Source organism: Eurosta solidaginis, chromosome 3 (assembly GCF_040869045.1).
Source record: "Eurosta solidaginis isolate ZX-2024a chromosome 3, ASM4086904v1, whole genome shotgun sequence".
Lineage (NCBI taxonomy): Eukaryota > Metazoa > Arthropoda > Insecta > Diptera > Tephritidae > Eurosta > Eurosta solidaginis.
In genome coordinates this window covers 103,972,166-103,989,931 of record NC_090321.1, presented here as the reverse complement: position 1 = coordinate 103,989,931, position 17,766 = coordinate 103,972,166, and the positions used below count along the sequence as shown (strand labels likewise).

Sequence of the window (17,766 nt, the reverse complement as noted above, 5' to 3'; positions counted from 1 at the left end):
TTGCAATTGTGTTCTGGCTATGCATGTATGCAACTTCCCCATAACGTTGATTGGCTGTGCCGTAACATTTATAGCTATTTTTCACACAGCCCTAAGCGAGTGTACGATTTTAAGGAGTTCCAAAATTATTGCTCCGTTAAGCCCCATAAAATTGTCTACGACTAGTTGGTTGTCCTTAGAAGGTGTCGTCTCCCGTATAAATGAGCAATGGAACTCCTTCAGGCTTTTTTATAAATTGTAAATTAGAGGTCGATGCGGTACGATCAGCTCAATTAGCTGAAGAAATGGATGATGAAACGCAAGTGTACTTTTTATTTATTTCCTTTGTGCTACCTTTTATTAAGAACATAAATAAAGAGTTTCAGTCTGAGCACAGTCGCCTAACCTACCTGTATTCAAATATAAAATCACATTACTTGTTGATTTTAAGAAATTTTATTTAAAAAAACATACTTCACCTTGATATTGACTACAAAAGCAGTTCAAATTACATTGAAGTGTCAAACATTTTTATTGGTACAAAATCAGAACTTTTTCTATTAAAAACGAGGGCTACTTCCAGTGACGTTATTAAAATTAAATGCATAATCCTAAAAATTTATATAGAGTTATTAGATCAAATCAGACTGAGATTCGATTTCGAAAGAAAAGACTTGGAACTTTTAAAAATAACCTCTAACCAAGTATTATCAGAAAATTATAATTCAATTTTAGATTTAATTTTACATTTTCAAAGCTTATGTAATGTCGATTTCGATACAATTGTAACCCAATGGAATTTATTGAGATTAACTGATTGCAATTTAATTTCAGATATGGGCATTAATAGTTTTTGGAAAGAAATCAGTTCCTTTAAAAATGGACTTGGAGAATCAATGTTGACCTGACCTTTCAAACTTTGTATTTTTCTTATTATCATTGCCTCACAGTTCTGCTGCAGCAGGAAGGAATTTTCATCTCTTAAATTAATAAAATCAGATTTATGAAATTGGAAAGAAATTTAAGAGATTGGAAATTAAAACCATACATAATATAATGGTTTGCAAAGAACTTATAAAAAAGGATCAAGTATAGTCAGCAAAAAAAGATTTTTTCGTTAAAAAAGATTAAACAGAATGTTAACAACAATATTATCATAAATTTTTTTTTAAAGAAAACTTGTTACTTTTGTATTAAAAACTTGAATTAGAATAACATTATTTTTTACGTTTATATATCGTGCTTTATATATCGCTTCTGTGTAAGCCAGCGTTCAAAGCACGCCGTGCGGAAGTAGAAAGGCCAGACTGGGTCAACACAACATTGGAGGCGCTGAAAGGATCGCAAAAGCGCAGTGAAAGATTTATCAAATGCTTCAAATGCGGGAAGCCTGGTCACATTGCACGTCATTGTGATCTTGATCCTAGTGGTTTCAACATTATGAGGAAGTTGGATGGGATGAGCAAGAGCGAGTAAGATGTAGAGGTCGAGAGCTAGCTCCAGCTATTGAATGTCCTGTGATATCTGTGTCGCAAATTGGAAGGAAATCAAGCAGTCTTACCGTCAGAGTGGATGTGGATGGCAAAGAACGTGTACTGACTGTAGATACGGGCGCATCTCATTCCTTGATTCGATCTGATTTGGTCAACAGGAGAGTAAAGCCCTTACCTGGAGCAAGATTGCGTACGGTTGCTGGCGAGTTTAACCAAGTCCGGGGAGAATTGATCTGTGAAATCTTAATTGGGAAGTTCATGGTTGTACACAAATTCGTTGTGGCGGAGATTGTTGATGAAGTCATATTGGGAGTGGACTTCTTAGTTGACCATGACATCAAGATCGATATGCAGAGAGGGGTTATCCGTTATAAGAACCAGGATGTGCCACTTAACTTCAGTTTGGAAAAAGGATTCAGCAGTAATCGAGTACTGGTGTAGAAGGCTCGACAAAGACCACGAAAGTCAAAGGTAAAGGTTGATGGATCGAATGGAGCAAATAAAGCGAAATAAAAAGTACTTGTGAGAGAAACACTGGCATTGACAAAACTAAATGGACGCACAAAAACGAAGTAAGATAATTTCCCAGAATGAATGCGAGGGTAGTTTCAAGCCAGGGCGCACTACTGTTGTGAAACGTGGCAACGATGCTGATTATGCGAAGCCAATCCGTCAAGTGCAAGCTCTACGAAGTAGTTCATTGGCCAAACAACAGAGTGTTAGGGAACGAATCAGGATAACAAATAATAACTTCCCATATTCGTATAAACAGTTGATCCAAGCAACCTTATGGAAATCAATATAATTTGTCAATGGTGCCATACCACAACGCCATACCATATATATAACCAATAGCCAATCAATTGGCTTTTGAGTTCGCCATATCCATAACCTATAAATATTTGAGTTAGTGAGTTTACCCTGCTAGACACCTCTCAGTTATTTGAGGCATCAATTGACAGATATGGCTGATGGAAATTTAGGTCACAACGTAAAGCAAAGTTTCTATCAGGTTGTTAGAGGCGACATGACAAACCTGATGTAAACATTTTGTATACGTGTATGCATACACATACATACCAAGGTTTTCCATAGGAATAAAAGGAAAAATTTATGCGAGTGTATTAGTGATGTCAAAAATTCTGTTAATGTGTTGGAGTGTCCGTCAGCTCTGTCTAGCAGGGTATTAACTTATGGGATGTTTTGTTATACTCAGTTGAGCAGAGCTCACAGAGTATATTAAGTATGATTGGATAACGGTTGGTTGTACAGGTATAAAGGAATCGAGATAGATATAGACTTCCATATATCAAAATCATCAGGATCGATAAAAAATTTGATTGAGCCATGTCCGTCCGTCCGTCCGTCCGTACGTCCGTTAACACGATAACTTGAGTAAATTTTGAGGTATCTTGATGGAATTTGGTATGTAGGAAAATTAGTAAAATTTTGGACAATGGGCGTGGCACCTCCCACTTTCAAAAGAAGGTAATTTAAAATTTTGCAAGCTGTAATTTGGCAGGAATGTTACCCCTATTCCTATATGTACGCTTAATAAAAATTAGCAAAATCGGGGAAGGACCACGCCCACTTTAAAAAAAATTTTTTTAAGTAAAATTTTAACAAAAAATTTAATATCTTTACAGTATATAAGTAAATTATGTCAACATTCAACTCCAGTAATGATATGGTGCAACAAAATACAAAAAATAAAAGAATATTTCAAAATGGGCGTGGCTCCGCCCTTTTTAATTTAATTTGTCTAGGATACTTTTAATGCCATAAGTCGAACAAAAATTTACCAATCCTTTTGAAATTTGATAGGGGCATAGATATTATGACGTTAACTGTTTTCTGTGAAAATGGGCGAAATCGGTTGAAGCCACGCCCAGTTTTTATACACAGTCGTCCGTCTGTCCTTCCGCATGGCCGTTAACACGATAACTAGAGCAAAAATCGACATATCTTTACTGAACTTAGTTCACGTACTTATCTGAACGCACTTTATCTTGGTATAAAAAATGAACGAAATCCGACTATGACCACGCGCACTTTTTCGATATCGAAAATTACGAAAAATTAAAAAAATGCTATAATTCTATACCAAATACGAAAAAAGGGATGAAACATGGTAATTGGATTGGTTTATTGACGCGAAATATAACTTTAGAAAAAACTTTGTAAAATGGTTGTGACACCTACCATATTAAGTAGAAGAAAATGAAAAAGTTCTACAGGGCGAAATAAAAAACCCTTGAAATCTTGGCAGGTATTACATATATAAATAAATTAGCGGTATCCAACATGTGATGGTCTGGGTCACCCTGGCCCACATTTTGGTCGATATGTGGAAAACGCCTTCACATATAAAACTACCACCACTCCCTTTTAAAACTCTCATTAATACCTTTAATTTGATACCAATATCGTACAAACACATTCTAGAGTCACCCCTGGTCCACCTTTATGGCGATATCTCGAAAAGGCGTCCACCTATGGAACTAAGCCCCACGCCCTTTTGAAATAATCATTAACACCTTTCATTTGATACCCATATCGTACAAACATATTTTAGAGTCACCCCTGGTCCACCTTTATGGCGATATCTCGAAAAGGCGACCACCTATAGAACGAAGGCCCACTCCCTTTTAAAAATACTCATTAACACCTTTCATTTGATACCCATATCGTACAAACAAAGTCTAGAGTCACCCCTGGTCCACCTTTATTGCGATACCTCGAAAAGGCGTCCACCTATAGAACTAAGGATCACTCCCTTTTAAAATACTCATTAGCACCTTTTTTTTTGATACCCATATTGTACAAACAAATTCTAGGGTCACCCCTGGTCCACCTTTATGGAGATATCTCGAATTCCCACCTATGGAATTAAGGATTACTCCCTTTTAAAATACTCATTAACACCTTTCGTTTGATACCCATATTGTACAAACGTATTCTAGAGTCACCCCTGGTCCACCTTTATGGCGATATCTCGAAAAGGCGACCACCTATACAACTACCACCACTCCCTTTTATAACCCTCATTTATACCTTTAATTTGATACCCATATCGTACAAACAAATTCTAGGGTCACTCCTGGTTCACCTTTTTGGCGATATCTCGAAACGGCGTCCACCTATGGAACTAAGGATCACTCCCTTTTAAAATACTCATTAGCACCTTTTTTTTGATACCCATATTGTACAAACAAATTCTAGGTCACCCCTGGTCCACCTTTATGGAGATATCTCGTATTCCCACCTATGGAATTAAGGATTACTCCCTTTTAAAATACTCATTAACACCTTTCGTTTGATGCCCATATTGTACAAACGCATTCTAGAGTCACCCCTGATCCACCTTTATGGCGATATCTCGAAAAGGCGACCACCTATACAACTACCACCACTCCCTTTTAAAACCCTCATTTATACCATTAATTTGATATCCATATCGTACAAACAAATTCTAGAGTCACCCTGATCCACCTTTATGGCGATATCCCTAAATGGCGTCCACCTATAGAACTATGGCCCACTCCCTCATAAAATACTCTTTAATGCCTTTCATTTGGTACAATGTCATAAAAACACATTCCAGGGATTCCCTCCTACATGGTTATTTTCCCTTATGTTGTCACCATAGCTCTCAACTGAGTATGTAATGTTTGGTTACACCCGAACTTAACCTTCCTTACTTGTTTTGGATACGTTTTGACTAGCTGACTTATTATTTTTGGACTTTGTTAGTATTTTTTTGCAGTTTCATCTATTTTATGTCGTTATTATTTGTTGTCATATTTTTTTAGTTAAATCGCCAATAACCCATGGCAATAGATATAATAAGGTAAAAATGTGGTTTTGATTATGGCATTATGACTACGCCAAATTTAGAAGACCCTTAACGGGCGCAACAGTATAAAATTGATAAATTTCCATACCATACACCTAAAAATTTTCCAACTAAACTCACCCAAGCCGTCTTACCATATTTAAATTTGAAATATTCGAATAATAACCCTGATAGACAGTCAGTCATTTGAGGCATCAATTGACAGATATGGCTGCTGGAAATTTACATCAGGGCGTAAAGCAAAGTTTCTATCAGGTTGTTAGAGGCGACATGACAAACCTGATGCAAACATTCTGTATACGTGTATGCATACACATACATACCATGGTTTTCCATAGAATAAAAGGAAAAATGTATGCGAGTGTGATGTGTGATGTCAAAAATTCTGTTAATGTGTGGGAGTTTCCGTCAGCTCTGTCTAGCAGGGAAACTCTTTTATTCGACAGGTATTCGTAATTCGAATATCATTTATTCGTTTAGTTGGAATAATATTATCTTATTTTTCCAATAGCTTCCCTCACTATTCGAATAATGATGGTCAAAATAAAATTTAAATTATTCTTGCGACAATATTTTCTTTATATTAGATGCTTTTTTCGGAAAACAAATGGTTTTTATACTCAGCGTGCTTTGCACACAGAGTATATTAACTTTTATTGGATAACGGTTGGTTGTACAGGTATAAACGAACCGAGATAAATATAGACTTCCATATATCAAAATCATCAGTTTTGAAAAATGATTTGATTGAGCACTTTCCGTCCGTCCGTCCACCCGTTAACACGTTAACTTGAGTAAGTATTGAGATATAGAATGTTGAAATTTGACATGTGGACTGGTATTGAGACTCTTGATAAAAATTTGAAAACAAATTTTAAAATGGGCGTGGTACCGCTCACTTGTGATAAAATCAATTTTACAAATATTATTAATCATATATCAAAAATCGTTAAACCTATCGTAACAAAATTCGGCAGAGAGGGTGCCTTTACTATAAGGAATGCTTTGAAGAAAAATTAACGATATCGGGTAAGGACCACGTCCACTTTTATATAAAAGATTTCTAAAAGGGTCGTGGACGAAGAAAATAAGCTATATCTTTGCAAAAAAGAGCTTTGTATCAATAGAATTTTACTTTCTAAATTGAATTATAACATTAAATTGGAAAACACTGAAATTTTTGAAAATGGGTGTAGCACCGCCCCTTTTATAACTAAGCAATTTTATATGTTTCGGGAGCCATAACTCGAAGAAAAATTAACATATCGTAATGAAATTGTGTACATATATTTTCCTTATAGGAGAAAATATTTCTAGTAAAAGTGGACGGGATCAGTTAAAGACCACGGCATCTTAGATATAAAACAAGTTTAAAAGGGTCGTATACTAGAATAATAAGCTATAACTTAGCAAAAAAATAGTTTGGAATCAATGATATTTCACTTATAAAGTTTTATTGTAAGAGGAAATGGGGAGACATTTCTTTTTAAACGGGCGGTGCCACGTGTTATGTAGAAAAGTAATTTATCTGAAATGAAATGTAATTGAAGCTCACCCTGAGTATATAATGTTCGGTTACACCCGAACTTAGACACCTTCACTTGTTTATTTTACAAATATTGAAAGTATCATTTAATTGGATAATTTTGTATTACTATTCCTATTACCAACTCTCAGAGGATACTAAGCGTAGGTACACCATAATACCAATATTGACATGGTTAAGATTAGTTACGCATTTTTTTCATGCGATTGCCGTTTCGATCTTGGAGTACGTAATTCGATCCTGTTTTGCATGAAGAGGAAAAACGAAAGTGAATCTAACTCTGAAAATCGATTGTTAATTTCCACTGTACACAAGTTTGTATGTGTTAATAAACGGAGAGAACTAAGGGAATGAGCGAAACCGAATTGATAAATTATTTCCGATTGGACGTGTGGGTATAAGAAAGATATAATGTTTTATTAACTTTTTTAAGATATTCTACGATTTGAATATCCAAGTTCAAATATACCTTAAAATATACTGCCAGAACAGATAAATACGATCGATTTTACTGACAATTTAATGCTTTGCAAAACCGACAATTAAAAACAGTTCACATTAACTTTTGCCGAAAATTGGTTGCGAAAAGAGCGAAAACTATATTACGAGCGATCGCATTTATCTCTCCCTTGTGCACTTGTGTATCTGAATAGCTTTGAATAAATAAACTTCTTCGAAAATGTAATTAAGAAAATCTATTTTCTTAACAAATTAATTATATAACATGCACGTGTTTTTCCAACTGTTTGCTGAAATTCGATCCTGTTTAATTTTGTCTTTATCTTCTTCTTTCTGTTGATGTTGTCTTCGTTTTTCTGCCTATCTTTGCTGTACGTGTAAAAGCGACTTAGTTTGAAATTTTCAGTGAAATCGAACCAAGGAAAAGCCGGTACGAACTCACGACAGATTTGCAAGGGGGTTTTAATTATATTTACAAATATTTAAAAAAGATAGGTAGGTATTTACAACGAATCAAGTTGATTACAATAGATAACCTGTAGGACACGATTATTGCTCGTTACGATACGGCTGACGGTTATCAAAAGACATTTCTCTCCTAATACGGTTTTAGTAATGGTGTAAAGGTGTTACCTATATTCCGAAAAACTTACGAAATACAATAAAAATAAAACCTAGTTCATTAAAAAAATCAAGTCAGTTTGTATTTCGTTAGGGTTTTTTGATGTTCGGGTGTTTTTTCTTTATTTTTTCTGACAAATGAAAATTTTGTTTTTGGTGTTAAATGTTTTGTGCAAAAATACCCAACTATACTCAACTTTTTTGTGAAATAAATGAACCAAGAGATCGCGAAATAATTTTTCCGTGTTAGGTTAGGCTTAAGTGGCCGGTCAATAAACGCCTCACATAGACTGAATGTGTCCATAGTGTTACCAGAATTTGTTTGACGACCATACTGAAGAACCCTAATCAGGTGCCAGGACATACGTTATAGAATGACTCCGCCCTCTTCGCAAATACTAGCAGTTTTCTAGGATCCAGCTTAATTGCTGCCTCGAGATCTGGCAACTCTGCCGCCCTTAATAGCTGGAGCCTTGACCTGGCGAGCTCAGGACACGAACACAGAACGTGCTCAACCGTTTTTTCCTGCAGCTCACACTTCCTGCACTTGCTGTTACTGACGAGGCCTAACTTATAAGCATGTGACGCCAGAAGGCAATGTCCAGTCAGTATGCCCATCGTGAGCCTCAAGTATTCTCTCTTTAGAGATATGAGCCACTTTATAAGTCTAATACCGTAGGCTTTGCATATGCTCTTAGAAATTTTACAGCCCCGCATTTTTGTCCGTGCCTTTCCTGCTTGATGGATCATATGCAACTCCTGTCTCCTATTGATTTCTCCCAAGCGGAGTGGGACGTCTATCGTCGACTCAGCGAGTGTTGCACCCTCCTTTGCCAACTCATCGACCTTTTCGTTACCTTCTATTCCTTTATGACCTGGAACCCAGTAAATATGTATGGTCCGGCCTAAGCGAAGTTTTCCCAATGCTCCAATGCTCCTTTGCCTCGCGCAGATGAAGTTTAACATGGAGCCGATCCAATTTGCTAAAACTGGATGAACTTCAATCGAGTTGAGATTGTCTGTTATTGCTCTTTTCGAGACATTGTTGAAAGCTCCGGCAATGTCCAGAAAAACATCTGGGCATATTTGTGGTGTTCCAGGGCCTTCTCTATATTCATAACCACCCTATGCAAAATATGTCAAACTAATAGGCATGTTGTGTTTCGGGTGCAGATGACTGGCTTTTCCCGCTTTCAGTATGAAGACTACTCGAGCCGTTCTCCATGATTGCGGAACGTGGTTCAGTTTAGATTATTCTTAGCCATTCAATAATCGTTCCGCCGGTCATCTGCAGCATAGCAGGGAATGTCCCATCTGGGCCCAGCGATTTGAACATAGCAAACGTTTATATTGGCCATTCAATTTTGCTATTTGTCACCAATCCTGGTACCTCTCGCTCCGTATTAGGACTGTAGACGTGGTTACATAATTCTTCCGCATCACCTCCTGATGGGAAGTGTGTGTTAAGTAGTGCATCAAGGGACTCTTCACTATTGTGTGACCATCCCTCGTCGTCCTTTTTTGTCAGTCCCTGGACTATATCTCCTTAAGATAGGACTTTCCTCAGTCTCGCATTTTCGCTGGAGCTTTCTATGTTGGCACAGAAATTATTGCATGAAATCCGCTTTGGCCTCTTGATTTAGCGTTTATAGATCCTCAACAGATCTCTGTATTCGTCCCAGCACTCTTCGCTTTCCTCAGCTTTTGTCGGCTTAAACATCTTTTTTACCTGCCCTCTAAGAAGACTCAGCTCCTTACTCCACCATGGTGGCTTTGCTCTCCCCTTGAATCTTCTTAGAGGACAAGTATTGTATGCAGTGGTCAGCGCCTTTGATAAGAAGTTGTTGCACTCCTCCAACTCCTCTACGGTGGCAACTTCGTTAGGCTGCCCTGGTCTTCCTGATACACATCTCGGAAATTTGTACCAGTCCGTTGCCCTGGGGTTTCTAAAGGTTTTCGCCTTCTCTACCCTCTTTAGGGGTATTCTGAAGCTGACATATGCATGGTCTGAGAATGATGGCCTGTCCAGGACTCTCCATTCATGTCCCGATATATCCTGCTCAGAACTCAATGTGATATCAAGCACATTGCTTGATTTAGGACCAGCATATGTAGGCACGTTACCCTGTTGGCCACCTGTAGACTACTCTGCAGTATGTAACAAAAAAGGGACTCACATCTATCATTAATATCGTCCCCTCTCCATACGTTGTGATGCGCATTTGCGCCTGTGATAAGCCGTCCCCTGAACCATTCTTGATCCACTAGCCTTTGAACTCCCTTGGCGGGGCTTCCGCCATGGGCCATGTAGCAGAATGCCAAGATAAGGGATGTTTTTTTTCCCTCTATTGCGACTACCGCTAGGTCGTGAGATAGCATGCACTGGTATAGGTGTTTCCTTACCATGAATGCAGCTCTAACTGCTCTGCTCTCCGTCTTTGCGTAATAAACGCCCAATCCGCGAGCGCTGAGTTCGAAACGTGTATTCCGCCTTTACCACTCGGGGTGTCAAGACCTTGGCCTTTGGTATCGTGGGGATCAGTGTTCTAACAGCTCTCTGCAGCAATTCTAAAGTCGCGTTATTGGTGGAGGTTATCAGTTTAACCCTGTTGTGCCATCCAGCTGTTTCGAAGGCTTGTAGCGGTCTGTTTGGTTTATCATGCATTATTTTGATCATGATACTGATCAGCTCCCCTTCTACATATTTCCACCTTTCGTTTGATATCTGCCCATTGGGGACGCTGCAATCTAGTAGTGCCACAGTCAGGGACAGCTTCGCCATTTCGCTCACCTTCTTCTCGGTGAAAACTGGATTCTCAGCGTTAGCTCCCTTTTGTTTCATCGAGCAAGCTGGAGTCTGATTGTTATCTCCCTTTAGCTTATTAAGATTTGTGTTTTTGCTTCTCAAGCCATTATTACCTTCCTTCTCCTGTATTGCAGCTTTTCAGGTACATGGCTTTCCAGTACTTATAATTCCTTCTTCGATCCGCTTTGCAGAATGATTTCTGTCATTTGAGAGGATTATCTTAAGCTCCCTATCTCGTTGTTCCAGTTCCAACATTAGTTCTTTGTACGGGCTAGTATGCCGCTCCTTTACCGAGCGCACTGACTGCACACTAACATCGCTATCCGCGTCCGAGTCATCACTGATAGCGATTTCCTCTTCCCCGGCTTGCGACACCATCGCCTTTTCCTTCTCCTTACTTTCTTTTAAAATATCTGACTTCATCTTGGTCGTACAACCACCTGCCCACAAGGCGGGCTCCGCGGTCTAATGTTAAAAATGGGGACAAGCCCCTTGCTGTGGTAAGGTCATCATTACTTCCCGAGGCGGCCCGGTATCGGGAATACTCCGTTCAAATAGAGCCGAATATACGCCCTGGCTGCAAATCGACCAATAGGCACGGTCCGCAGAACACCCTGGATTAGGGGGTTGGTTCCGTGTTATTTGCATTGTATTCTGAAAAAAAAATTGATGAAAAATAAAATTCCAAATATAAACGATAACATGTCAAACTTATTTATTTTTGGGGAATATATTGGTCTCGTTTTCTCTTGTTGGAATTTGTTTTTGTATTCTAATACAAAATAAAGTAGTGCCATATAGGTATGAGGGAATAATAGCTTTAAAAAATGACGAGGGTGTGGCGTAGACTGGGTTAGTCCCCATACAAAAAAAAAAAAAAAAGTTGCTAATGTCCGCCCTTAAATTTAAAGATTATGTTGAGAGGATTTCGGAATTTTATTTTTTTTATTTTTTTTTTTTTGATCCTTCGAAATACAGCCGAAAAGATTTTTTCGTTGTAACTTGGTTATTTGACGTCCGATTTTTAAAATTGATATGTCATTATTTTGGCCTTAAGATGCTTCACACTTCCGTTTAATGTCCTTTAAGCTATGAAGTCATTTTCACATGATTAGGTCAGCTAATATATGTTTTTTTCCTTACCAAACGAAAGTATTTAAACCTTCAAGAAAAGTTAATTTTAATTTATTATAATTTATTTACTTTGACTTCCCCTATTCATGATATTTGGCATATCTTTGTTAACTTTTCAATGCAAACCCTGCAATTTTTCCTCCAAAAATATCATGAGTTTTAGGTCTAAGTATAATAAATAAGAATCAGGTAAAATAACAGTTGCAATAAATATTGAAAGTGCTGTAACTTCTTTGTTTATTATTTTAGTAATCTGGTTTCAAAGCAACATTTTCTTGCATTTTTAAGTAATTTCGTTCGGTAAGGAAAAAAGCATGCATTAGGGGGGGGGGGGGGGGGGGGGGGTAAAATTTTGTTAGCTGACCTAATCATGTGAAAACGACTTCATAGCTTAAAAGGACATTCAACGGAAATGTGAAGCTTCTCAAAGCCAAAATAATGACATATCAATTTTAAAAATCGGACGTCAAATAACCAAGTTACAACGAGAAAACCTTTTCGGCTGTATTTCGAAGGATCAAAAAAAAAAAAAATTAAAAAAATTTTTCCGAAACGCTCTCAACATAATCTTCAAATTTACGGGCGGACATTAGCAACTTTTTTTTTCGACCCAGTCTAGTGTGGCGGTAAGGGCTCTTCGACTTAAAGTAGTATATTTGACGCTTTTTCTCATCCATTATTCATATTTATATAAAATAATCACAATTTATAGGTCAGCAAGATGATGCGAGAATGTGTTTAGCGGTGGCCCTTACTGCTGCACGCCATGGTGCTACTGTTTGCAACCACGTCGAAGTGCAAGAACTTTTGAAGAAAGATGAAAATGGAAAAAAAGTGTTATGTGGAGCAAAAGTCAAAGATCACATTTCAGGAAAAGAATTCACTGTGAAAGCTAAATGTATTATTAATGCTACTGGACCTTTCACTGATTTCATACGAAAAATGGATGATCCCAGCGTAAAAACCATTTGTTGTCCAAGTTCCGGTGTACATATTGTGCTTCCTGGCTATTACAGCCCTGATCAAATGGGTCTCTTAGATCCCTCAACGTCAGATGGGCGTGTAATTTTCTTCTTACCATGGCAGAGACAAACTATAGCTGGTACAACTGATTTGCCCTGTGAAATTACTCATACTCCAAGCCCAACAGAAGATGAAATTCAATTTATTTTAAGTGAAATAAAAAATTACTTAAACACGGATGTTGAAGTTCGCCGTGGTGATGTGTTATCTGCTTGGAGTGGTATTAGACCACTTGTGTCGGATCCAAATAAAGGAGACACACAATCGTTAGCTAGAAATCATATTGTACATGTAAGTCCGTCAAATTTGGTAACGATCGCTGGTGGAAAATGGACTACATATAGAGCTATGGCCGAACATACTCTTGATGCTGCTATTAAAGGTTAAAATAATATTAATGTAGCTGTTTAAGTTAAAGCCTTATACATTTAATTTTTAATAGCTTGCAATTTAAAGCCTGAACGAGCTGAAGCTGTAACATCGTACTTAAAAATAGAAGGCGGACAAGGTTGGACACCGACAATGTATATTCGTTTAGTTCAAGATTTTGGCTTGGAATGTGAAGTTGCTCAACATTTGGCAAAATCTTATGGTGATCGTGCATTTGCTGTTTCAAAAATGGCATCTCTTACAGGCAAACGTTGGCCTATTATTGGAAATCGTATCCATCCAGAATTTCCATATATCGACGCCGAAATACGATATGGTATCCGCGAATATGCCTGCACTGCTGTGGATATGATTGCTCGGCGATTACGCTTAGCATTTTTAAATGTACAAGCAGCTTCAGAGGCCTTGCCTGTTCTTGTCGACATAATGGGAGAAGAACTTCATTGGTCTAAAGAAGAAAAAGAGGTGAGCAATAAAAATTCGTATGTAACGAAATATAAACCTGGATTTATAGAATATTAAATGTATGTTTAGATTAGTGGCTCATACACTAAGGATGGCGTGGACACACTGCAGACTATGAGGCACAGTTTTTTTCAGTATACCCAACATTTTAAACTAAATGCCTTGAGAAATACCCGCCGAAGAGGGCATGGTATTGGGTATTCAATTTAAATTTTTAATTATTATTTAACAGGTCTGGTACAAACAATCACTTGAAATATACAATGCACTATAAAATACACCAAAAATAACAATTTTCATAGCATAATTCCACCCAGAGATTTAACTGTTAAGATATATTAAATATCATATTTTAACGTGAATTGTCTTCATTGTAGTTTTATTTGCATTTTATTATTTCATATTGGAAAGGTATGAAGTGGAACCACACTATGCTCGACGCCAGTTGTAACGAATCTTTTTCCCTGCCCCGATGCTTCTTTAATAATTGCTGGGGTTTACTCGCCGTGTCCAGGGCTCCGTACAATATTATTATACTTTGGGGGCATTTTGCAAGTCGTATTCCCACTTTATATACTTGCGTTTACGTGCTTTCGAAATTTTGCGTTGATGAATTATGTTGGCTAGAGGTTACTCGAGTCCCGTTAGCGTTTGATTATGGGGAGCATTGGTGACGGGTCTATGCTGGCGTTTTGTTGCAGAGTTTACTGTCGTGGTTGGCACTCTGTCGCATTGTTGCTGCGCTAACTGTCGTGGTTGGCTCTTGGCCGTTGTGTGGACCGCCGTGTGAGCTGCCGCTGTTACGCTTCGCCTAACGGTCAACTGTGGCGGATCGGCGAAGCGCAGCCTTAAAAGCATATAATGAGCGGGGAAAGCCACAACACTCAAGTACGACTCAGTTCACGTCTAATCTGAATTGCGATGTCTCGCATTGGTTAAAACCTATTTAAGGGCTATTCCACTTCAGCTTAGATCTAGGTTTGCTACTACAGCTCGATTTCCGAGAGGAGATCGTCCCATCGCTGGTGTCTTGATTTAGTGAGCTGCGATGCTGGTGAATTGTACGCCATTCCCGGAAATGACGTGGCACGCCTTATAGGGACCAGTTCCACCCATTTTCTGAAACGGTCGAAGAATACTGAGAGCATGGTGTTGCCATGTGTGGATCGTGGAAGGAGTCCAATGAAATCGACACAGAGTATGGGAAATGGTTCCAGTCCTCCTTGTCCTTGACACGCCTCGCACTGGCGTAGGTAATGGCTGGCGTCGCGAAATATCCCTGGCCAATAATATCGGTTGGCGATGCGTGATACCGGCCGGCGAATAACATATAGTCGGCGTACTTCTCTGGGCTGGTGTGTACTTCGTTAACGCGTCGATGCCACCACTTGCATTGCTGATTCCTTGTCGTGGCTTGTAGTAGAGTCTCCAATGGCTGTCGGGATAGTGTGCCCGCAACCATATTTTGTTTCTCTTTCCTGTACTTAATATCGAAGGCGCGTTGTTGCAGCTCCAAAGCCCATCGTGTAATTCGGTCTGAATGGCCTTCAATGGAATTCAGCCACTTTAGTGACATGTGATCGGTTATCACGTTAAATCTGGATATTTCTTGAATCTATAAAGTGTTAAGTTGGTTTTGTCATTCTTTCAGAATTTGTTTGAAGAATGCCGTACGTCAGAATTTTATTCAAAAACACACTACCTCAAAACTCCCTATCTAAGCATAAAGTGTTAAGTTGGTTTGGTCATTCTTTCAGAATTTGTTTGAAGAATGCCGTACGTCAGAATTTTATTCAAAAACACACTACCTCAAAACTCCCTATCTAAGCATAAGTTCAATGCATTTTGACATGAGATTAATAAAAAACATTTTGAGATAAGGCGTTCTTCAACCTAATTCTGATATAGGGCCTTTATGTGATAAATCCTTAAATGGGGAATTTGAAAAATATTTTCAGATATGACGATTTCGAACTGGCAGCCGACATGGGATGATACTCCACTCAGCACAACTTAGAACTTTATATTCTGGCCCCGACTTTGACAGAAGAGCTAAGCTTTTGTACGGCCCTGCTTCACAGGGAGTATTTATCTTTTTATTCTGAAATTTCGGAAAGCTCCTTTCCGTTTAAGTATTAATGGAAGTGTTCCGGACAAACCGTTAATTTATAATATTCTGAACACGTTTTTTGGATACCACCTCACACAATATTGCAAATATAAAACGATTCCACAAATTCTTGAATGGAAACGAATGTTCCGAACATACGAAATGAATAAGTTAACACGCTCAATGAGTACATTCCGTTATGGCATCTCCATTACTTACTAATTGCATTTTTAGATGAATCGATTTACTAGTCGAGTTTTTGACGTCGAACGATGAATTTGAAATTGGTGTAGGTCTCGTATGTTCATTGGTTTTCGAAAGTGCACAATTCCTTGGTGTCGGTAATTTTCATAAAATTACCCTTGTTCAGCCACACTAATATATCATGGCATAGTTAATAAATTCATTATAAAATTAAAAAAAACGTTCTAAGGAATTATGCAATTCAGTACTTATCGGATATTAGTAAACTGATTGCTTCCTATTTCTATACTAATATTTTTTCGAAAAATCGCAAAGAACACAGATAACGGATGTGAACTCGATTTGGGAGCAAAACGGCTGCAATTGTCAAAAAATGTGTCAACCGAGCAAACTTCTTGTGATTGAATCATGAACTGCTATTACCTTACTTTGAACAGCGGAACAGCGGAAATTGATAGCAGATGGAGAGGATTGCATACAAACTATTCAAGATAAAGAGCAGCAAGAAATTGAGAGGAACAATCTAACCACACTAATACGGGATGAGCTGAGAAAGCCTAAAAGTAGCGTGAGAGATAAATTTGTATTAGATACACTACACTCCACAAATAAGTTCCTAAAAAACAATAAAAATGTACTTGTTCTGAATGCCGATAAAGGCAATGTTACGGTTTTAATGTATAAGGATGAGTATGAAAAGAAGTTACAACAGATGGTTAACGACATTTCCACTTACAGAGTACTAAAACGAGACCCCACTAATAAGCTTCAGGAAAAAAATAATGAAATTGTAGAGAAACTATTTAAGCATAAAATTATCGATACGAAAGAGAAATACCAATTAATAACCAAAATGGCCATCGCGCCAAGACTATATGGCTTACCTAAAATCCATAAAGAAGGATTACCATTGAGACCCATTTGTTCGTCTGTCAATTCCCCATCATACAAGTTATGTAAATATGTTGTCAATGTCCTTGAAAATATAACTAAAACATCTAAATATAACGTAAAAGACACTATCGCCTTTAAGAACAAAATTAAAGATACCTACATCTTTGACGACGAGAGTCTCGTTTCCTTTGATGTTGTCTCATTATTTCCAAGCATCCCAGTAGATCATGCCTTGGAAATTATAGCTTCCAAGTGGGATGATATAAAGAACCATACAACTCTTACTAAGGAACTTTTTATGAATATGGTTCGGTTCTGCATAAGAGATAATAGATATTTAGTTTCAACAATAAAATTTATTAGCAGCGGTCAGGAATGCCTATGGGGTCACCAGCATCCCCTGTAATAGCGGATATTGTGATGGAAGAATAGTTACAGAAATTCGAAGAAGATTCCCATCACAAGCCACGTTTATTAACGAAATATGTGCACGATTTGTTCGCCATCGTAAAAACGGATGCCGTGGAAGATATGCTTAATATTTTGAATGGATACAATAGGAGCATCAAGTTTACTGTTGAAGTCGAAACTGATGGACAGCTGCCATTTTTAGATACCTTAATAATAAGAAGGAATCATCAACTTTCATTTGATTGGTACAAGAAGCCCACTGCATCGGGTAGGCTAATCAATTATAAATCGAATCATGACAAGGCAACGATAGTCAACACAGCCAAGAATTTTGTCAGAATAGTTCTCTCCATTAGTGATGAAGTATACCACGAG

At 37.9% G+C, this 17,766-nt stretch overlaps 1 protein-coding gene across 4 annotated transcripts in view; it reads left to right on the top strand.

The window, feature by feature from the left end:
- Positions 1 to 17,766, top strand: part of Gpo1 (glycerophosphate oxidase 1) — a 350,155-nt gene that overhangs the window by 285,094 nt on the left and 47,295 nt on the right. For 3 of the 4 annotated variants that reach the window (XM_067772901.1, XM_067772900.1, XM_067772903.1), the window contains 2 exons: positions 12,607 to 13,299; positions 13,360 to 13,772. In XM_067772901.1, coding sequence (XP_067629002.1) covers positions 12,607 to 13,299; positions 13,360 to 13,772 — 1,106 coding nt within the window. Of the gene's footprint in view, positions 1 to 12,606; positions 13,300 to 13,359; positions 13,773 to 13,841; positions 14,135 to 17,766 lie in introns of those variants that run through there. The other variant, XM_067772902.1, reaches the window with a different exon arrangement.